We start from the raw sequence: 23,154 nt of genomic DNA on the forward strand, positions 1-23,154 counted from the left end.
TCTCTTATAAATATTTTTGTAAATGTACCTTTTCTTTGATCTTTATCTCTTTAGGGTATAATCTTAGCAGTAGTATTGCTGGTTCAAAGAGTTTAGTAAATTTAGTAACAATATTTGGTAACTTTTAAAATTTAATTCTAAATTGCTTTCCAGAATAACCAGACCAATTCACAGTTCTGCCCATAGTAGATTTATGTGCCTATTTTCCCACAGTTCCTCCATCATTTGTCATTTTCCCTTTTCCTTGTCTTTGCCAATCTGATAGGTGTGAGGTGAAGTTTGGAATTTGAGTTGCTTTAATTTGCATTTTTCTCATTAATGCTTTGGAGAATTTTTTTTTTCTGTATCTAAAGATAACTTGTATTTCTTCCTTGAGAACTGTCTGTTCCTATCCTTTGATTTTTTTTTTTTCCAGTTGGGGAATACCTCTGACTAACTCCTTTGTTCATATTTACCCTATATTCCACTGGTTCTCTGAGTCTATAAGTAGTGGGAGGTGGGATGGGAGGCTTGGTTTCCAATTTGGAGAAATTTAAAACTTCACTGATAGCACTAGTAGTAGAGATGGAAACCTGATGGCTGGATAGAGCTATGGTAAACCTAGGAAGTGATGGCATGTTGAGAGGCCAACAGTCTAACCTCATTGAGATGGAACTTCAGCGTCTCTTTAATTTTGTATCTCACTAATTAGTAATTTAGAGTATTTTTATGTGGTGGGTTGATTAGATTTCTTCTCTTGGTAACTTCATATTCTTTGATTATCAATTGGAAATGTTTTTTATTCTCATATATTTTAATCATTTCCTTATATGTCAATGATACCCTTGTCAGAAAAACTTACTGCAATAATTTTTCCCAGTTAACTGTTTCCCTTATCATTTTAATTGAATCAAGTCTGTCTATTTAAAAACTTTGAATTTTATTCATCTTCTATGATTCTCTATATCAATTGTTTGGTCCAACTCTTCCCTTACCCGTAAGTCAGAAAGGTAATTTCTTCTTTACTTTTCTTGTTTATGATGTGACCTTTTGTGTGCATGTATGTATTTAATAAGCCCTTACTTTCTGTCTTAGAATCAGTGTTATTAGTTCCAAGGCAGAAGAGCTGCAAGAGCTAGGCAATATGGGTTAAGTGACTTGTGCAGCTAGGAAGTGTCCGAGGCTAAATTTGAACCCAGGACCTCTCGTGTCTAGGCCTGACTACCCATTGAGCCACCTTGCTGTCCCTATGACCTTTTATATCTTATATCATGTATCCATTTGGAGATTATCACAGTGTGAGGTATCAGTCAAAACCTGATTCAGCTAGACTTTTTCCATTTTTCCCAGCAGTTTTTGTCGGTGGGAGCTTTGAATTTATCAAACATGAGGCTGTTGTATTTGTTTGCTTATCTTTGTCTGTGCCTAATTTGTACCACTGATCACCTTCTCTGTTTTTTATCCAGTACTAAATCTAACCCCTCCTTTTTACTGCCTCACACCATTGCAAATTTGAGTCCCTCAGTCTCCCCTCCTCCTCCAATTCCCCTCTTTTCTAGTTAAAGTTATTGTCTTTTATACCACTTCTCAAATGCAAGTCATCAAGGGTAATAGGCTGAAGCCTATTTAAACCTATCTTTTCATTGCTCTTCGAAGCATTGCAGTTGTGATTCTTCAGAGACTGTTGTTTTTCATGGTTCATAGCATCCCTGGGTGAATATTATGAAAAAGATGTTTTAGTGTCAGGGAGCAGCTTTGAATCATTTCAGGCACTACACATAAACAAATCTGAAAAGTGCAACTTCTTTCGTGTTCCTTATTTCATCCACCACTTCTCTCTTTCAGGTAACAACGAGGTAAAGCGAGGTGTCCTTCTGATGCTTTTCGGAGGTGTTCCCAAGACAACGGGGGAAGGCACTTCCCTTCGAGGGGACATAAATGTTTGCATTGTTGGTGACCCCAGCACAGCCAAGAGCCAGTTTCTCAAGTAAGCATCCATATTTATGGTGAGGCAGGGGTAGAAATCCTTTTTGTTAGGGGACACCTTGTAACCTGAAATACATTCTCTGTATCTTCTGATAAAGAGAAGAGAGTTTAGGAAGATTAGATTGGCATGTGATACCCAGGGACACAGTATTCTCTAAAGGTGTATATATATACTTATGGCAGAGACCATCCAGATGCGTCGTAAAGAGTATTGTAGCCTTAGAAACCTTAGATTCAGTCCCAGCATTGACACTAATTATATGACTGGAGGAATCTTATCACCTCTCTGAATCTAGCTTTAACTACTTGTAAAGTAAGGGAAATAATATTTGTTACATAGAATTTTTGTGAGAATTGCTTAGCCATCCTATAAACTTAAAATATAGAGGTATCCTCAAGTTTACATAACTTTTCTTGCTCTAGAATTTCATGATTGAGTGTAACTACCTAAGAGTGTCACTGATTATAGCATTGTAGTCACAGATACAGAGTTGAAGGGAACTTAGAAGCCAACCCTGTCCTTGTATAGATGAGGAAACTTGAGACCCAGAGAAGGGAAGAGACCTAACCAAGGCCTTACAGGTAATAACAATTAGAGGTATAGGAATTGAACCCACATCCCCTCACTTCAAATCCAGTATCCTTTCCATTGTGTCACACTGCCTCTTCTCTTTCATATATATATATGAAATGTAGAGGCTTTAAAATAAATTGTAATTTTTTTTCATGTTTTCTAAAAACTATGTTGCCTTAGAAACATGTAAATACTATTGTAGCCAGTTCTCTTGGTTAGCTATGTCCCCAGAATTGTTTTTCCTACTCTTAAAATCATTACATTCCTACATTAGTTAATCTCACCATTTGAACAGAATAAGTTGAAAATCATTTAGAAGGCCAAGGAAAACTAGTCTTTTGTAGTATTATGTATGTCAGACTATGCACGGCTTAGGATGAGCTAATTCCATTTACACACTCCCCTTCCCAGTGTATGAGCTGTATCTTTTGTGAGTAGACTATACATGATGTCTGGCTCTCAGATGTTCTAGAATATGATTTAATATTTAAATATCATAACCACTTTTATTCCTGGAAAAGGTACTCTGAGTTTAGACCTGGATTGCATATTCCTGATGCCTTTCCATCTAATGTCCTTGAACAGACATGTGGAAGAGTTCAGTCCTCGGGCTGTGTACACTAGTGGGAAAGCTTCCAGTGCTGCCGGCTTAACTGCTGCTGTGGTGAGAGATGAAGAATCCCATGAGTTTGTCATTGAGGCGGGAGCTCTGATGCTGGCTGATAATGTAAGCAGTGGTTGAAATCTTTGAATTTAAAACTTAATCAACCTAACAGAGAAATGTTTTGGGGTTTATGGTTGTTTCCTTAGAGCCTCAAAATAGGATAAATTTGAAAAGTTGAAATAAACAAAATATTTTCTTATTATTCAGAAAAGGCCCAAGGTCGATGTTTCAATTGTCCTAATTTAACAGTCTAATGAAATGACTGTATAGTGCTGTCCACAGGCATTTACTAAACTCTCCAGGGTACATTGTTCTTTGTTGTATTCTGATAGTTTGTGAAAAGCGAGAATTTCCCACCATCATTTTAAATTTGTTGCTCTTCTTTGTGGGCCCGAATACTGAAGGAGTATGTTTCCTCATCCAGGCCTCTCTCAAACCATTTCTGTATGTTTTTAAATAATTACCAAACTATGAGATACCAAACATAATATAGAAGGTAGACAATAGTAGATAATGGTCTAACCTCTGAGTCCTTGAATTAAGTTTAAGTCTTGCTTGGACACATACTAGCCATGGACATAGGTAAGTTACTTAATCCCTCAGTGTCCCAGACAATTCTGTTAAGAGTGTAAATTATAAAAGATTTGCCAGTCTGCATTGGTAGAAGGAGTTTCCATACCTGGAAGGGCCCCCCACCCCACCCATCGCATGATCTGGACCAAAAAAGATGGGGGGGAAACTTCTTTACCTAGAAGTGATGTAAATCGGTGGATAATAGTTAGGAGAGGATGGATGTATTGTGCCTAACAGTCTAAGATGTAATTAGAGCATTTCAGTCTGTTTCTCTATAGGGTAAGATAGGATTCTATACCCCCAAAGAATCTAGCTGTTATCTCTCTGAACCAATTCCAAAGAGAGTAATTTTTAAGTATTACCTATCGCCACCATCATCCTCCCCTCCACTGTAATAGTTTTTTTTCTTCCCACACCTCTTTATATGATATATACCCCATTTCTCTTTTCCTCATTTCTTTTAGTATAATCCTCTTTTTCACCCCTAGACTTTTTTATGCACATCATCCTGAACAGCTTACTATCACACCCTCTGTCTCTGTACTTATAACTACTATGGTAATGATAACAATTTTTAAGAGTTAGAAATATCGTCTTTCCATATAGGAATATAAACAGTTCAGTCTTATTGAGGCCCTTAAATTTTTTTTAGTTACCTTTTTATGCTTTTCTTGAATTTTTATATTTTTATGTTAGAGTTTTGGTTTAAGTTTGGTCTTTTCTTCAGGAATGTTTGTAAATTTTCCATTTTATTAAATGACCATATTTTCCCCTGTGAAAGAAATAGTCAGTTTTGATTGATAAGTGGTTCTTGGTTGGAAACCCAGGGTCCTTGCCATCCAGAATATCATTCCAAGCCTTCTGATCCTTCAGTGTAGGAGCTATCAGATCCTGTGTAATCCTGACTGGGGGTCCATGATGTTTGAATTGTTTCTTTCTGACTGCTTGCAGTATTTTCTTCTTAGACTGGGAGCTCTTGAAATCAGCTATAATATTCCTGGCAGTTGTCATTTGGGGATTTATTGCTGGAGGTGATCTATGATGATTTTTCAATTCCCATTTTACCTTTTTGTTCAAGAATATGGGGGGGGGGGGAGCAACTGAGTGACTCAATGGATTGAGAGCCAGGGCTAGAGATAGGAGGTCTTAGGTATACGAATTAAAAGTTAAGAGACTAGCTGTAGCTTAATAACTTTATTAATTCAAAGGAGGGAGGAGGAGGATGGGGGGAGGAAGAGGAGGAGGAAAAAGAATAGGAATAAGGGAAACATAGGGTATACAGGTACTTAGCTTTCCTAATCTATGGCCTCCATTTTGGGGCCCCCACCACACCAACACTAAGGAGAATAGTCAACAGCAAACACAGAAGTCCAGACCCCCTCAGCTCTCTGCTTGCCTCAATTTATCCAGCCTAATCTCCACCCACTAACAAGTGACACCTCAGGGGCCAGTCATGATTTTCCAATTTGCCTGGGACAGTCTAGGGGGTGTTATAGGGAAGATCATCTTGCCCTTCTGGTCTCATGGTATTCTTGACTCCATTGCTCCCTTTTCCAATGGCTGGTGTAATGCAGGGTTGCTAGCAGAAGCCTTTTGCTTAGAAGCCTTTTGCTTTTGCAAATTCAACTGTAAGCAGCCCTGGCAGCTAGGTTTTAGAATGTTCAGAAAAGCAGTTAGAGCCGGAGGCTATAAATAGTGCTGAAGTTCTAACTGAGGGGCTTTTGCCTGTTGGCTTGGGCTTGTGGCTTTTGGGGGCTTTTGCCTATTGGCTTTGGGGTTTTTGGCTTTGCCTTGGCCTGTACCTTTGTTTTTGGGGCATTTGGACCAAGTCTGATTTCTCTGGACCTCTCCCTTATCTCTCCATCTACATCCCTACTATTTCCCCTGAGTTTCCCTTTGGGCCCTGGGAGGAAGGTTGGTTTTGGTGGTTGGACATTGTGGGTTTAGTTTCTGTAAGCAAGCAGGACATCCAAAATCAAGCCACCCCTAATTTAGTGATTTGATAAATTCTTTACTTCAAAGGCAGTCAATCTTCCTGACTGGGAGAGCCGGACTCTCTCAGTCTAATCCTCTCCTGTGACCCATCCCCCAGCACCAGCCTTCTCCCTAGCAGCAGTTAAAAAAAACTTAAAACCTCTTTCTTTCCCTCTAATTATTCCTGACATTAATAAATCCCCTCTGTTACCTACACAAAAGCCTCTGGTGAATCATTATATTGAAGATTAAGGCAAAGGCCGAAGAGGGAGAATTACTTTCCTTTTATTTTCTTGAGGGAAACCTAGGCATCCATCTTGGGCAGGAAGTATCCAGCCTTAGACTTCCTGCAGACATTAGTTTCACTGGCAGAGAGGAGCCTTTTGACTCCTCCTTCAAGGGACTTTAGAAATTAACAAGAGGAAACACCCAGCCTTGACCTGAACATTTCTGACTGGCCCAATTCCTCTTGTACCATAGAGATGCCTTCCCTGCCTGAAGAACCCAACCTGTTTCCTCCCAGTACCCTCTGTCTCTAGCCTTAGGGACTAGCCTGTTTGAGCAGCCCTTGCAATACTCCCATTCATTCCCTTACCTTCCCATATACTCCTCATTCATCCGTTTCCTTACACTCAGCTATCCCCATCATTCCTCATTCCTCCTCCTATCACCTTTATCCCTCCTCACTACCCAGATTGCCTCACTTCTTTATAACACTGGTCCATCTTCAATTTACTCATTAGTATCTGGCCTCCAGGTGTTGGAAGATGACATCACAAAAGCAACACAGGAGAGAGAAATTTATTTAGACATAGGTTCAAATATGGTCTCAGATACTTCCTAGCTGTGCAACCCTGGGTAAGTCACTTAGCCCCCATTGCCTAACCCATACCGCTCTTCTGCCTTGGAACCAATACACAGTATTGAATTCTAAGAAGCTCTTTAGGTTGTCCAGTTTTCTCTCCTGGATCTATTTTCCAGATCAATTGTTTTTATTTTTTTATTCTTTCGATTTTGTTTTATTGTTTCTTGATGTCTCATGAAGTTATTAGCTTCTATTTCCCTGATTCTAACTTTTAAAGAATGAATTTCTTCCTTCTGATCCTCCTTTTCCCTTAGGTCCATTCTACTTTTCATGGAACTCTTCCTCATTGGATTTTTTCACCTCTTTTTCCATTGATCAGTTTTGCTAAGTTGTTATTTTCTTTTTGTATTATTTTCATTTCTTTTTCCCATTTTTCCTTGACTTGTCTTATTTGATTTTTTAAATCCCTTTTGAGTTCTTCCAGCACCTAAGAACAATTCTCTTTTTTTCTTTGAAGTTTTCCATCTGGTTGCTTGGATCTCTGTGTTCCCTGTTGACTTTGTGCCTTTGTTCTTTGTCTCCATAGAAATTTTCTATGGTTAAGTGTTTCTTTTACTGTTGGCTCATTTTCCCAGCCTCTTTTGTTTGTGCACTGGGAGAGCTGAAAGCTGCTGATTCCATCTTCTCTGCTGATGGCTTGCAGGACTCAGTGCTCTAAGCTATTTTGCCCTGGGGCTAGGGACTTCATTGCAGTGTAGCCTTGGGCTGTGGACTTCCAGGGCTTGCTGAGGGCTGATGCAGAGGCCTGGGACTTCAAGAGCCCTTTGGCCCAGACCAGGCAGGGGGTAAGGGGAATTGGCCAGCTCTCCTTTGTGTACATGCAGTTTTGCTTCTATCCTGTGAAAATCAACTCTGCCTACCTTTCAAGTTGTGTTCTACAGGAGAGCCTCCTCATACCATCTTGATGTTGGTTTTTGACACCTATTGTTTTGAGGCACTTTTTAAAGATTGGTTGGAAGGATTGTCAGAATGGTTTCAGCTTTTGCTACTACTAAGCCACCATCTTGGCTACACACACACACACACACACACACACACACACACACACACACACACACACACACACACATACCACATTCCAGTCTGATAGAGAAAAGGACATTAAGCAATTTATGACTTGGGAGTTGATACAAACTAAGGGCCAGTTAAAGATTTAAGGTCCTTTCCAGATGAAAAAACCTGTTGTTGTTTTTTTTTCTACAAAGTGAATAGGTTTATCTATATTACATATGACTCACATTTATGTAAAATTATCTAGTTGTTTGGAAAATAGCTCAGCTCAAGCACCACATTTAATAAATGATAATATGTATTGCTTTGAAATTTTGTCTCATTTGATCCTCACAATAATCCTGGGGGATGGATAGATAGTATCAGTCTTATTTCACAGATGAAGAAACTGAGGCAAATAGGTTAAGTGGCTTGCCTAGCACCTCACAGGTAGTAAATGTCTGAAGCCACATTTGAACTCGGGCCTTCCTGACTCTGGGTCCAATGCTTCTAGAGGACTGAGTATTTTATTTTTTCCTTTGTAGCACCTATTGACAAAACACATAATAGATGCTTAAGAAATGGTTATTGATGAATAAAGGGGGAATATCCTTTGAAGAATTGGTAAAAATATTGCAATTTTATTTATTTTTATTTAGAATATTTTTCCATGGTTACATGATTCATGATTCCCTTCCCACCCCCCCAGAACTGACAAGCAATTGCACTGACCATCTTGCAATTTTAGTAGGTCAATCCAGTTTCTTTGAAGTTTGTAGTCAGACTGTTCACTCATGATTCTCCATTTGCTTTCAGGGCGTATGTTGTATTGATGAGTTTGATAAAATGGATATGAGGGACCAAGTTGCCATTCATGAAGCCATGGAACAACAGACAATCTCCATTACCAAAGCGGGAGTTAAGGTATGGCACAACTATCCTTGCCAGTTAGAATATGGCCAAAAAGAAGTCATGTGGATTCTTGGAATAAAGGAGCAGTTTTAATAAGAATTGAATACAGTGTTTCCTTGAAAGAGATTACAGGTGTCCTTGGGGAAATGTGAAGGTATGTGGTTGTGACATTCACTAATATAGGAATGGTGGAGAAATTGGGGAAATTTTAGATGGAAAGTAATCTCCCTGCAAAGGTGCTCTAGCCTATAAGAAAGCACATGCCCCTTGTGCACTACACCCATGACAAGGCCCTTGAGACTTTCCATCCGCTCTGTGTTCTCCACACATGAGATAGACATCCGGCGAAGCTGCCGATGCCATTTTGTGGCTTCCTGTGTGTTTTCAGAAAGGTTCTCAAGTTTTCTCTCAGCATCCTTTGAGCCTTTAAATGCTTCCTGGGTATAAGTTTAAAAATGTGCACCAGTGAATACAGTAAAAAGGGGGTATTATGTTTTTGTTACTGTTTTGTGTTAAAGGGGAAGATGGTTAGAGAATTAAGTTTCTCTGTTCTAATTCTTTTTGTTTGTTTTCTGTTCAGGCTACTCTGAATGCCAGAACATCCATTCTGGCTGCAGCAAACCCAGTGAGTGGGCGTTATGACAGGTCAAAGTCACTGAAGCAAAACATAAACCTTTCAGCTCCCATCATGTCCCGATTTGATCTCTTCTTTATTCTTGTGGATGAGTGCAATGAGGTAACTATAGGAACTGTTGTTTGTGCCTTTGCTTTTTTGTTTCCCATACGAGCAGTTGAATGAAATAAGACTGGAAGTTAAAACTGGTGAACAGCTGGCACCTGTGTATGTGCAGTGACCTTTTGTATCTGGGGTACAGCAAGAAATGTGTTAAGTGAAGGGAAGGAGGCGGGTGAAGACTACATATGGGACTCACTGAGTTACTTATTATTCAAAGCCAGGAAAGCCTTTCAGATGTTTTTTTGGCTATTTGAAGATTTGGGCCAGGTTTGAGAGAGGGCAGGGTGGACCTCCAAAATGCGTGGGTAGAAAGAAAACTTAAAAAATTCGTTCCCTAGTGTTTTACTTGCATTTAGAATCAGCATTTGACTTTTCCCCTGCTCAGTTTCTGAAAGTCCATATTCTTCTGTTAATGAATAAAAACATTGTCTTGAGGTGTCGGGGAGTGTTTTTTGAAAGCAACCAAGTGAAGGTCTTTAGTCTCTCTTCCTCTCTATGGCAGCTTGGGGTGGGAATGACTGCTCAGTTAGCAGGTTATTAAAAAGACATCTTTGCTTTGGCTTAGGTCACAGATTATGCCATTGCCAGACGGATAGTAGATCTTCATTCAAGAATAGAGGAATCCATTGATCGAGTCTACTCTCTTGATGACATCAGAAGGTATCTGCTCTTTGCAAGGCAGTTTAAGCCTAAGGTAAATTGACCTTTTTTGTCATCCTGTTATATGTTCAGTGGGCTGCTGCAGGCAGCTGCATTAAACAAAATGGTATGAGGATGGATTCTGCTAGCTTTAGAAGTTTTCCATTGTAATCTGAAGTCCTAATTGAATTTAGGAAAAGAGCTGGGTAAGAGATAACTAACAGGTGCAAACCTCGCTTGTCCAGGCACCCCTTGCCAAATAAATGGTCCTCTAGGCTCTGGCTTTAAAAAGTAATTAGGGTTGGAGATGGGGTGGAGTTTGAAACTAAATATTCAGAAATGCTCAGAATACAGTGGTTTCATGACTATTAACTTCTTGGATCATTCATAGTAAATAAGAGTACTCCTTTGATTTTTTTTTTTATTCTTGTTGAAAATTCTTTAAAATGTATTGGTTGAAACAGCTGGTTGGTTTAGTGGAGTAAGAGCCAGGCCCAGAGATGGGAGGTCCTGGCTGCTCAGACACTTCCTAGTTGTGTGACCCTTGGGTGAGTCACTTAATCCCAAGTGCCTAGCCTTTACCTCTCTCTTCCTTGGAATTGATACTTAGTATTGATTCTAAGACAGAAAGTAAAGGGGGTTTTTTTGTTTGTTTTTTTAATGTATTGACCCATTGCTTTAGATAAGTAGTATAATTAACATAATTAAATCATTCTGATGTATGACACAATTTGTGCAGTCTTTTTTGAACTTCAATTATATCTTTATGGGATTATTTTCAGTATAGTTGGTGTAGGAGGCTAACCTGAATGTGTACTGGTCCCAGTTCATCCCTTGGATGTTTATGGTTTGGGGAGAGGGAAATGGTTTGTTTGATTTGTAAATTCAGAAAATGAGTTTGTATTCTTTTTCTTTTTCTTTTTTTAACCCTTACCTTCTGTCCAAGGTAGAAGAGTGGTAAGGGCTAGGCAGTTGGGATTAAGTGACTTGCCCAGGGTCACACAACAGATTTGAATGCAGGACTTCCTGCCTTTAGGCTGGATTCTCAATACACTGGCCTCCTAGCTGTCTCCAAGTTTCTTTTCTTGTCATTGTATTATTTTTCTTCAAAATGAGATTCTTCCTCTAAACAAACACAATGCCCTTAGATTCTGGTTAATCGAGCTTTTACTATATTGACTAAAATAATTATAGATGCCAGATTTGATTCTAATTATCTGTGTTTTATATGATCATTCATGCATGGCTCCAAGTTCATTTTAAAAGCCTAAGCAAAATGTGACCATGACCAGTGTGGGTCACATGGAAATAAATGTTATAAAAGTTTTTCATGGAAAGATACTAGTCTGTCCAGAAGAGTCTTCGGGGTATTTGGGTCATCACTCTGTGACCTTGGCACATACTCCACTGTATTTGAACTGAAAAATCGAGATACATTTTAAAAAAAAGATTTTTTTTTAAACCTTTACCTCCCAGAAGAATGGTAAGGGTAGGCAATGGGGTTAAGTGACTTGCCCAGGGTCACACAGCTAGGAAATGTCTGAGGTCATATTTGAACCCAGGACCTCCCATCTCTAGGCCAGGCTCTCAATCCACTGAGCTACCCAGCTGCCCTTTAACCTTCCATCCTTTTTTTAATTTGTGTGATTTAGCAAGTAAAGTTTTCTTAAGTCATTAGCATTTCCATCTGTAATGACCACTTAATCCTTCCAGAGACAGCATGAGTTAATGAACTACTTCTTGAGGATTCTTTAATTCCTAATGTGCTTAATGAACGTTGACATCCAGCTTTTAAAGGCATTCCATGCTGGTGCTTCCTGCAAGCCATCCTGTGCATGCTAGACCTGAGGAAACGTTTCCTTTTCATACGAGCACTTTGGGGTCTTGGGCTTTCTCAGGCACAGCTGATGGTTGTCTTTAAAGTGTTTGCTCTCTTGGCCCCGTTCTTGTGACGTCTCCAAGTCCTTATGGCATGACTGAGGAGGCAGGATGGCAGAGACGCCCCCGTAGGTCAGAGGTCAGCGTGCTCTCTAACCTCCTTGCTGTCCTGGAACAGATTTCTAAAGAGTCCGAGGACTTCATCGTGGAGCAGTACAAGCGTCTCCGTCAGAGGGATGGCTCCGGCGTCACCAAGTCTTCCTGGAGGATCACAGTCCGACAGCTGGAGAGCATGATCCGGCTCTCCGAAGCCATGGCCCGCATGCACTGCTGTGATGAGGTCTGTGTGGGCCAGCGTGCCCAGGGAGTGGGAGGAGGGAGCACAAGATTGCTGTATCGGGAAAGGGAGCCGGCCTGGGCTTTGTGTGGTAAGCACCCTAGGAGCAGAGATGTTGAGGTGACCTCCGTTTCCTGCCTGCCTTTAGCACTGCCTTGGGCCTAATCCCTGCATAGAGGCCTCAAGCAGCCCAGCCCCTCTACCAGGCAGACCAGAGGCATTTTGATGTAGCTGGTGTGATGCTGAATGCTGGGGTTCGGGAGCCCTGCTCTCGAGTTGCTCGGTGTCATGGGGGAGACGGCGCATCACAACTATGCACTGTGTGTGAGAGAATTAGAAATAAATAGCGGAGGGAAGGCGGCCAAATGAGGGTGGAGCAGGATAGACCCTGTAGAAAGTGGGGCTTTGGCTGGAGGTAGCGATGAGGAGGGAGGTCAGGGGAGAGCCAGGGAAAGAAAGGGTCTCATTCGGGGAGCAGTGAGAAGGTCGGCACCCGTCCCTGGGCCTCAGGGTAGACGGAGGGTGGCATGAGGCGTGAGGGCCAGGAAGACTATAGGAAGGCCAGGGGGCTCTGAAGCCAAATGGAAGGTTTCCTGTTGGGTCCTGGAAGTGGTAGGGAGCCGCTGTACCTGCAGGTAGAGAGGGCGGGGATGTGGCCAGCCCCGGGTTACAGGAAGATATTTTTGACTGTTGAGTAGAGGATGGGCTGGAGCAGGAGACGGAGAATCCAGCTGGCAGGCTGTTGTAATGGCCCCGGGTGCGGTGATCAGGGCCTGGGCTCTCACATGCTACACAAGTAAAGCCAGCAGAACCCAGCAACAGATTGCATAGGAACGGAGGGCCGGGCAGTGAGAGACAGTAAGGAGTCCCTTAGCATCCTTGACAGGAACAGGGACACTGGGAAGGGAGAGAGCCAAGTCTGGTGTCAGCTGTCTGCATTTGTATAGGACTTTGGTTTTGTTTCGTTTTTTTAAATGTTTAGGGTGGAAGGAAATAGAGGTGTTCATTTAATCCTTATAAAATGTGAATGGTGTGCTGGTGCATGTTGATCTATCATGCTTGGGTAGAGTCTGCATGATAAGTCAGCTCTACTTAAATGACCATTGACTATTCTGTCCATCTGTTCAGGTACAACCTAAACATGTGAAAGAAGCATTCAGGTTATTGAATAAATCTATTATTAGAGTAGAAACACCAGATATCAATCTGGAGCAAGAGGAAGATCCCCTGATGGAAGTAGAAGAGGGTCCAGATGGCATCAATGGTAAGTCTTGGCACATGTGAGCCTTTTTGGATTAGGAAACCATAAAAGACTACTGAAAGTTTTCTGGAAAAACTTGTTGGGCAGAAGATCATTTTAGTAGAGATACCTGGAGAGAGGGAGGACTCATGTACCAGAATCTTGTGAAAATGATGTTTTTATGTAAACTGGGTATTTGCACTCTACCTGATTCACGGGCTTGTTTTTCTTTAGGGAAGTGCTTTGCAAATCTTTAATTTCCGTGGAAATATATGCTATTACTATTACCTATTGATAACATAAGAAACTCAGAAAAATTTTAGTCCTTTTAAAGTTTTTTGTTGGTCACTCCTGGTAGTACTTAGAAACTTAACATTTCAGTTCTTCTTAGAGTATCTTCTCCCCATACTAATGCATTCTGAAAGTTGAGTTGATGTAGATGGCCACCAAAATATTTATTAGACTTTAAATTATAACATGTAGATACTCTTTAATCAGTGTCTGGGGTTGGGGGATGGAAAGGAGGCCTGAAGCATAAAGAATAAGGGCCAATCGATTTGACTTTTTAAATTAGATCCTGCTGATGCCTCAGTTCCTGTCAATGGAATCAATGGCCACAGTGAAGATGTACACCAGGACCCAGCTCCCAAAGCTTCCTTGAGGCTCGGCTTCTCTGAATACTGCCGGATCTCAAATCTCATTGTACTGCACCTCAGGAAGATGGAAGAAGGTAAGAATCTAGGTTCAGTAGCTACACAATCAAGCATTTACACAAATCCTGTTGAAGTAAATTCCTTCTGATTACTTAATCTGTCATCTTAAAACCTTAGTCCTTTTAAAGAATGAATTTGTGAGAGTAAAGCCCAGGAAACTTTTTGGGTGGGGACAGGAAAACATAATCAATCCAGACAGTAGGCTCACATTTTCACAGTCAAATTCCAAGCTTGCTTTTGTTTTATTGTTAGTGGGTTGGTATTTTTAACAAGACTTTTGAATAGAGTTTGGAAGCTTGAAAAGAAAATCGGTGATTTGTTTCCTTCTTGTATGGAATCATTGCTTCTAATAGTGGCTCCGGAAAGAATATAAGAATTCACATTTTCCAGGCCAAGAAATTAAGGAAATAGATGTGAACTATCCCAAGGCCCTTCTGAGCTAGAAACTGAATGAATTCCTCATCATTAACATCCTAAGGTATCTGGACACCAGAAAGTACTGAATTCAGTACTGGGTCATAGTCCCTGCATACTGTGATACTGGAAATTTGGGGACCTTCAAGCTGATTTTGAGGTCCCTGATATAAACTTCCTATGGATGTTTAGAGGACTTGAAAACTACATTTCCCATGATTCCTCTTCTGTAATCCAGGTGGGCAAGAAGTGTGATTACGTAGACAAAGGTATAAAGTCTCAGAACTTGATTGAGATGCTCTTTATGGTGGGCATTTTGAATTGGATCTTAGCAGGCACATGGCCTTCTTAATTACCAATATGGATTACAATAAACCATTAATATTATTGAATATATCTATCTATATCAATATTATTCATAACAATACCTTGCTGTTTTAATGGTTTCCCTGATTTGGAAAGGACTCCAGAGCTTTCTAGCCTAACCTATCTCTGGGCAAGATTTCTTATTCTTGAATTCCCCCAGGAGATCAAAAAGAAGACGTGGTGGGTACAAGATCTGAGTTGGGGGGGGGGGTGTCTTTTTAATTGCCTATTAAAAGTCAGGGGTGTAGGATTGGTTCTTAGACCTTTGAGACTAGTTACTGGTATGCATCACAGCTGAGCATGCCCTGCCCACATGGTTTCTGCTTTGTTGTAGAGGATGGTCAGAGATCTTGACTCTGAACTGCTTATCATTTGGGAGTGGGAAGGAGAGAAAGAGGACAAACAGTTTGTCATTAGAACAAGCATCAGATTCCATCCTTATCCCTTTCTTCTCATTTAGGAAGGAAATGAATTCCCAAGGAGGAAGCTCATAGATTCTTAATATAACTTGTTTATAACATTTGCAAAATGCTTTATGACTCCATTCGTGTGGCATGATCAGTTTCTGCTGCTCACCTCCTCCTTTAGCAAGTGAGGAAACTGAGGTATGAAAAAGTTTTTGAAAACAGGAAATGAGAGCCAAGATTAGATTAACCACAAAGACACACTGACCTTATTATCCAAATAAATTCCACTGGACAGTCTTTCTTCTCCTCCACCTCCATGCTAAAAAAAGAGACTGGTGAGGGGGCAGGTCAGTTAGTCAAGGAAGATATCAAATTTCCAACCGTGTAGTGGGTGGTTCCTGCCTATTGTAGAATATTCTACTTCATATTTAAGACAAGTGATCTCAGCTCACTGAAAAGTCAGTTTAAAGTTTGTGGTCCACTTTATTCTAGAGTTTGGACAAAGATTGGTGGTTAGACTCATCTGTTTTTCAGGAAAGGCCCATCTATAATTGGTTTTCAAAGTGGTCCATGACCTTTTAGGATTCCTGAGACATGATATCCAAACTATTCTAATAATAATATTGACATTATTTACCTGTTAAAAATCCTCCTTCTTCCAGCTACATACTTTGTGAGGCCATATTTTCTTCATATGCTTCAAAATAACGTCACAAAAGATTGAATGAATAAGCTGATATGAAAACCAGGCTTTTATGAACTAGACATTAAAGTGATTTGCAAAAATATGCAAAAACAAAGCCACTCAGAGTTAACATATTTTAAGTGGGCTTAATATTTTTAGTGAATCAATATTTTCAGTATTAGTTTTAATTTCTAATATAATAAATTGATCGACATATAACCCACATAAAGAGAAACTCTTTGGGGTCTTTGATAATTTTTAAAAGTGTAATGGGGGCAGCTGGGTGGCTCAGTGGATTGAGAGCCAGACCTAGAGCCTGGAGGTCCTGAGATCTGTCTGACCTTAGGCACTTCCTGACTGTGTGATTCTGGGCAAGCCTCAGCACCATTGCTTACTACTCTTCTGCCTTGGAAAAACAGTTCTGAGATCACAAGAGTTGAGACTCACTAATCTATCCTCTTTAACATTACTTAATTGCCCTTAGAGACCTAGGTATTATCGCCTGGGGCCTGGGGCTTAAGCTTCATGGAGTTCTGTGAGCTCTCCTTAAATTGCTTTATCCTGTGTGTAGTAGTAACCTGAGTCCAAACTCTTTACCCTGGTGTTGATTTGTACTCAGTCACCATGGACCAGTCTAGCTTTTTAAATGGGCTCTTCTTTTAAACATGTTCTTCCAAGCAGTTCTGCATGTGGCTCTTACCCTTGGCATCCTGCTCATGTCCTTAGCTGAATTGGGGAGCCACTCACTTGGCAAAAGCTTGTGCATGTTAAAATATAATAATTTTAGCGGCTTGTTAAATGTAATCCGTGTTTTATTAGATTTTTTTCCTTTTAGCCTAAAGTAAGTTCTCCAATACAAGTAATATGACAGGTTATTCCAGACTCCTGCTGGAGCAGCATAAATTTAATTATAGCAGCTGTGCCTTCTGACAGGTTGGCAATAATCTAAACTGCACAGAGTATCTTCTTGTGTACATAAACCCAAGGAATTGGCACTGCATTTTGGTAGAAGAATAATTTTGCCCTTTAAAAAAATTTATTTCTCATTGCAGAAGAGGATGAGTCAGCACTAAAGAAGACCGAACTTGTTAATTGGTACTTGAAAGAAATAGAATCGGAAATAGACTCTGAAGAAGAACTTGTAAATAAAAAGAGAATCATAGAGAAAGTCATTCATCGGCTCATACATTACGTATGTAAAGAATTTCATGTGCCTAGATCTTCATAGGGGACGGGTTTTGCTTATTTTTGTTGATGCATTTTGTATTTTAACATTGGAGTGTTTCAACATAATGTCAAGTTCCAGTGGAGTCCAGAGTAAGTTTGGGCTTAGAGAACTTTATGGTTCAGCAAAGACCTTTATTTCCTCAGATGGAAGGAATACAAGTTTGCTCAAGGATTAAGTCCATGGAGGGTGACTAATACTCTAGACTCTTTGGTTAGGCCTCTCCTGGGCTTTATTGGTGGAGTTTGTTTAGCCTTTTTAGTTATGTTCGGGTAATAAGGATAGATCTGGTGTCGAGATCAGGCCACTGTAGTATTTGTTTTCATTTCTTGTACCTGTTGGGTTGCTAGATTGCTGCTGACTAGGAAAGAGGATGGGATCGCATCTAGGGGACGGCAAAATGAACATCGGAATTGCCTAATAATAGAGTATTAACCTGTCTTAAAGGAGGGTATGTGTTGTCTTTTCTCTAGTAAAGAATGAGATTACACTCAGTGATCAGTAAGCGTTTCTGTGCCCGCTGTGTCCTGGACACTTTGCTCAGGACCAAGGCTACAAATGGCATAAAGAGAAGGCAGTTTCTGCCCTCATACCTTACACTCCTACGGGAGAAGATAAAACGCCTGAGGAAGGAGGTGGGGAAGTTGAGAGCCGAGCTCCCTTCTTTAACAGGCCCCATGGCAGAGGGCACTGAGGAGGGGCAGTATCAGGGCTGAAGGTGACCTCGGGCATGCCCTACCTGGGGCCTAACAGGAGGCCCCACACAGTACATCCCAGGGAGAACGGAGGAGACAGCCATTCCTCACTGTTGCCTGTGGGGCTCTGGTCCTTTGTGTAATGCAGGGTTGCTAGCAGAAGCCTTTTACTTTTGCAAATTCAACTGTACAGCCCTGGCAGTTAGAAGTTTAGAATGTTCACAGAAAAGCAGTTGGAGCCTGAGGTTATAAATAGTCCTAAAGCTCCAACTGAAGGGCTTTGGCCTTTTGGCTTAAGCATTGGCCTGTGCTTTTGTCTTTTGGGGCATTTGGACCTCATCTGATTTCTCTGGACCTCGTCTGATTTCTCTGGACCTCTCAATGATCTCTCCATTGTGTCCCTCCTGTTTCCCTGAATTTCCCCATTGGGTCCTGGGAGGAAGGGTGGTTTTGGTGGTTGGACATTGTGGGTTTAACTTCTGTAGTCAAGTAGGACATCCTTAAATCAATCCACCCCCTTATTTAGGGATCTGATAAATACTTTACTTCAGGGCAGCGAATCCTTCCTGACTGGGAGAGCCAGACTCTCTCAGTCTGACTCCCTTCTCTATGACCCTTCCTCCAACACCAGCTTTCTCCCTAGTAGCAGTTACAACACCCTGAAACCCTCTCTCCCTCAACTCACTCCTGCCATCAATAAATCCCTTTTGTTACCTACACAAAAGCCTCTGGTGAATCATTATATTGAATATTAAGGCAAAGGCTGAAGAGGGAAGAAATTACTTTCTTTATTTCTTGAGGGAAACTAGGCATCCATCTTGGGCAGGAAGTACCCAGCCAAGACTTCCTGCAGACATCAATTTCACTGGCAGGGAGGAGCCTTAGAAATTAACAAGAGAAAAACCCTCCAGCCAGATCTAATGGTCTCTGACTGGCCCAATTCCTCCTATATCATAGAGATACTTTCCCTGCCTGAAGAACCCAGTCTATTTCCTCCCAATACCCTCTGTCTCTAGCCTCAGTGAATAAGCCTATTTAAGCTGCCCTCCTGTATACTCCCATCCATTCCCTTACCTTCCTGTATACCACCTCATTCATCCCTTCACCTGTATCACCTTTATTCCCCATTTAACCAAGATTGCCTCGCTTCTTCATAACATTTGTGGGTGCCGTCTCTTGGCTCATTAGGCACGGCCAGGGGCAGCTAAGTGGCACAAAAGGTTAGACCAAGTTGGGAAGATCTAAGTTCCAATCCTGACTCAGCCATTCAATGACCCCAAGGGGGATAGGGGGGTCCTCAAGTTAGTCAGCTTCTTTCTTCCTCAGTACAAAAATTGCACCTGCCTCCCAGAGTTGTTATGATAATCAAATGAGATAATACACATATAAAGCACTTTGCAAACCTTAATTTGCTGTTGTAAACTTTAGCTATAATAATACTTTGTTTTACAAGCAGATGTGTTAACTGGCCATGGGAGAGCAGAGTGCTCGTGGTTTATGGGCCTGATCTTATTAAATAACTAATATAACAAAGAATAGTTGGATAGATTTTTGGCCCCTAGGCTTCCCAGCAATTTTAATCCCTTGGTGATTTTAATGTTGATTTGTGGGATTTTTTTATTCTCTGGAAGCTATTATAATGTTTCCTAATATCCATCTTGGCTAAGAAATCCTTCTTGCTAGTAGAAATTTTAAACTGATTTTGAAAAGTGAGCTCCAGGCCCAGCTATCCAAAGAAAATATGGGCATGAAGCCATTTGCCATTAAATTGTCCAGATGGCATGTTTTTACCTTTTTTTTTTTTATTAGCACGGGATGAAAATGATTCCAAGTGAAATAGGATAAAAATGATACTAAAAACTAGATTAGAAATGTGTGATGTGGAAGAATTTCTTGAGTCACTTAGGCAGCACCTGGAATTTTGAATAAATCTTCTCCCTTATTAAAAAGTCATTAAGAGTAATATCAAAATGAATCAGATAGCATTTTGAATGTCAGGAGAACGTGTCATTTTGTGAAATCTAAAAATTAGGATGGTGCGGCCTTGGAATGAATCTCGTGTTTCAGTTATGCCCCTGTGACTGGGGGTGTTTGTAGCCGAGCACTCTGCAGGGCTGCTCCTTAATTTATTACGCTTGTCCCTGGGATGCAGCCTGGCCTCGTCCTTTAGGAGTCTAGTCGGCCGGGATTTACTCAAGTCCTGCCAGGAGCAAACTGCTGTGTACGAATGGCCTGGTTCCTGGTTCCCCACAGGAGACGTTGAGAGTCATCTTAGAGGGAGGACTGAGAAAGCAAGCGGGGCTTGAATAAAGCTGGGACAGTGAGCAGGGGTGGCGTCCCAGGGGTGGGAGAGTGCTGTGAGCGGTGTCAGAGTTCAGGGAGAGGGTGAGGGGTAGGAAGACTGGAGAGGTGGGGAGGCCGAGCTGCCAAGGCCTTTTGTATTTGGTTCTCGAGGCAGTAGGGAGCCACAGCAATGGAGAGAATTAGGGGAAGGAGCTCTGTGCTCTGGGGAGATCTGTCGGTGGAGAAGGGATGGATTGGGGGCTGAGTGTGAGGTGATGAGGCCTGCGGCAGAGTGAAGAAGGGGCTTTGGCCCCTAGGTGTAATAAGAGGAGAGAAGATCACATGTGAGAGAGTGAGCGTGTGGAAGCAAGGAGACCTAGGCATCGAGATCACTGGGTGCCCAGGAGGATCGTGGTGTCTTTGACAGTAATAGGGAACAGGGGCAACAAGGTGGCTCAATGGATGGAGAGCCAGGCCTGGAGGTCCTGGGTGTAGTTGTGGCTTCAGACACTTCCTAGCTGTGTGACCCTGGGCAAGTCACTTAACCCACGTTGCCTAACCCTTACCACTCTTCTGCCTTGGAACCCACATACAGTATTAATTCCAAGATGGAAGATGAGTTGTAATTAGGGAAATTAGGAAGAGGGGAGAGTTTGAGCACTTAGTGGGTGTTAGCCTTGTGCTAAGCATTTTACAATTATTCCTTTGATCTGTTTAACAATGCTAGGAGGTGGGTGCTATTATTATCTCTTTTCTAGATGTAGAAACTGAGGCAAACAGGTTGAGTGACTTGTCCAGGGTCACACAGCTAGGAAGTGTCTGAGGCTGGACTTAACCTCAGAAGATTTTGCTGACTCCAGGCCCAGTTCTCTATTCACTCGCCACCGAGGTGCCACTAGTGTAGATTGTCAGGTAGTCCTTGCCTTGGATATTTTTGCTTGACTTTTTCTTCTTAGAGGGCTCAGTGAGACAGAGGAGGTAACCGATGTAAGGACAAGGACCACTGTGAAAGGTTTCAAGTTTTAAAAAAAAGCCTTTGTGGGGATCCAAGTGCAGCCGGAGAGGCCGTGCCTGGTGCCGAAGGCTACAAGAGGCTGTCCTGGAATGAAATCTGGGTGGCTCCTACCCGGGACGTTGCCTGTGAGGCATTTTCTTCCACAAAAGGGTAAATGGCTTTTTGAAAAGGGATTGAGCAAGAGTTGGTGTCCTTGAACCACATTGATTTTTTTTTTTTTGAGGTGAATAGGGAAAGAAGGCACCCACTGATAAGGCTGCAGGCGTGAGGTGCTGATAGGGCTCCCCGGAGGCTCGCGGGGTCTTGCACAACACGTGCACACTCTGACACCTTGTTTCGGTGTTTTTCAGGATCACGTTCTCATTGAACTCACGCAGGCCGGATTGAGGGGTTCTTCGGAAGGGAGCGAGAGTTTTGAGGCAGACCCCTACCTGGTCGTTAACCCCAACTATTTGCTTGAAGATTAAAGAGGATCCTAAGTGACTGCTTAATGTTGGAAAGTGTACATTGACAATAAGGCCTGAATGAGGCCAAATTCACAAACACAACGGGAAGGAGAGGCGTTATAAAGGCAAGAAAAGAAATCTCTGTCGCTGTGCTTCTGTCTCACATTCCTAGAGTGCTCTTACACTGACTCGAGCTCCGGTCCGGCCCAGCCCGGGACTTCTGTAACCACGGGAGGAACTTGGAAACTACACTTGCTTTTGTTCACACTGCTCGTTGTTTTCAATGAAAAAATAAAATAATCTGTCCTAAAACTCTTCTACGGTTTATTCCCTCCCACTTCTGATAATGGGAGTGATTGTCAGCCATTTCTCTCTCTGTGCTAGAGGTGGAAGAAATGACGGGAGGGCGAGTGGCCTCGGGCCTGGTCAGCAGTGCTTCATCATGCTACGGAAGGGACCCCGAGTTTTAGGAAACTTTATGGAGCCTCGAGTCTGCTGGAAGAGCTTCAAGGAACAACCCAGTTGCAGACCCAGGTGCTACTGGAGGACCCCTTAGGTTAAAAAAAACATCACTAGAGTTGGCCACAAATTTTTTTTCCTTTTTGGGTTTATTTTTGCCATAGCAACTCTTTAAACTCTACTAAAGTTTGATGGAAGCAGTCCTTCGCCTGGTGTTTTACACATAAAATGCACTATTAAGTATTATTATTTTATTATTACATATATTATTAACTATTCTATAAAATGCTTTTCATTCGTTCATTCAGACCTTTATCACTAAAGGGAGTACCCATTTGATGAACTCTTCAAACCCTCAATGGTGCTGGAGGAGTTATCAATGCATTCTTATTTGATCTGGAGACACTCAGCAGGAAGAAGTGGAAGTTAACTCTTGCTTTATTTGTCCTTGTTTGAAAACAGGAGAATGAACCCTATTGCCTTTCAAGATTACTTCTAGCTCAAGAATTCTTTCCTTTCTACAGCTTATTAAATTAAGCCCCTTAGTATCAGAGAATTTGGTTCATGTTTTTTTTTAAAAAACCCTTAACTTCTGTGTATTGGCTCCAAGGCAGAAGAGAGGTAAGGGTGGGCAATGGGGGTCAAGTGACTTGCCCAGGGTCACACAGATGGGAAATGTCTGAAGCTAGATTTGAACCTAGGACCTCCTGTTTCTAGGTCTGGCTCTCAATCCACTGAGCTACCCAGCTGCCCCATTGGTTCATCTTAGTGAACCCCTAAGCTTGAGGATGATTGTTCTTCCTGATTAGGCTTCAGCTATTGCTTTTTAAGAACCGAGGAATGCCACGCTTCTCTAAGCCACAGAGTGCCCCAGGATTGGCACAGATTTCTAAAGAGGCAGAAGACTTCCCCGCCAGACTATAAGCATGTCTGTGAAGGAGACGGTCCATGGGCCACCGAGTCTCCTAGAAAGATTATAATATTAAGAATGTGGGCACCCGATCCACCTCCGCTGACTGAAGAGGACACCAACTTATTAAAAGTTTTGTTAATCACTTTTATCTCCCATCCGTCAGGTGAGCAGCTGGCTGTAGCGAGG

The 23,154-nt window shown here is 41.7% G+C and overlaps 1 protein-coding gene across 1 annotated transcript in view; it reads left to right on the forward strand.

Moving 5' to 3' along the window:
• Nucleotides 1–21,908, forward strand: part of MCM6 (minichromosome maintenance complex component 6) — a 35,764-nt gene extending 13,856 nt beyond the window's left edge. The window contains exons 8-17 of the mRNA XM_044666612.1: nucleotides 1,825–1,966; nucleotides 3,125–3,266; nucleotides 8,422–8,529; nucleotides 9,098–9,253; nucleotides 9,819–9,947; nucleotides 11,949–12,110; nucleotides 13,236–13,371; nucleotides 13,922–14,077; nucleotides 16,985–17,124; nucleotides 21,501–21,908. Coding sequence (XP_044522547.1) covers nucleotides 1,825–1,966; nucleotides 3,125–3,266; nucleotides 8,422–8,529; nucleotides 9,098–9,253; nucleotides 9,819–9,947; nucleotides 11,949–12,110; nucleotides 13,236–13,371; nucleotides 13,922–14,077; nucleotides 16,985–17,124; nucleotides 21,501–21,617 — 1,388 coding nt within the window. The 3' untranslated portion in view covers nucleotides 21,618–21,908. The remainder of the gene's footprint in view (nucleotides 1–1,824; nucleotides 1,967–3,124; nucleotides 3,267–8,421; nucleotides 8,530–9,097; nucleotides 9,254–9,818; nucleotides 9,948–11,948; nucleotides 12,111–13,235; nucleotides 13,372–13,921; nucleotides 14,078–16,984; nucleotides 17,125–21,500) is intronic.
• Nucleotides 21,909–23,154: the final 1,246 nt, after the last annotated feature.

Source organism: Gracilinanus agilis, chromosome 3 (assembly GCF_016433145.1).
Source record: "Gracilinanus agilis isolate LMUSP501 chromosome 3, AgileGrace, whole genome shotgun sequence".
Classification (NCBI taxonomy): Eukaryota; Metazoa; Chordata; class Mammalia; order Didelphimorphia; family Didelphidae; genus Gracilinanus; species Gracilinanus agilis.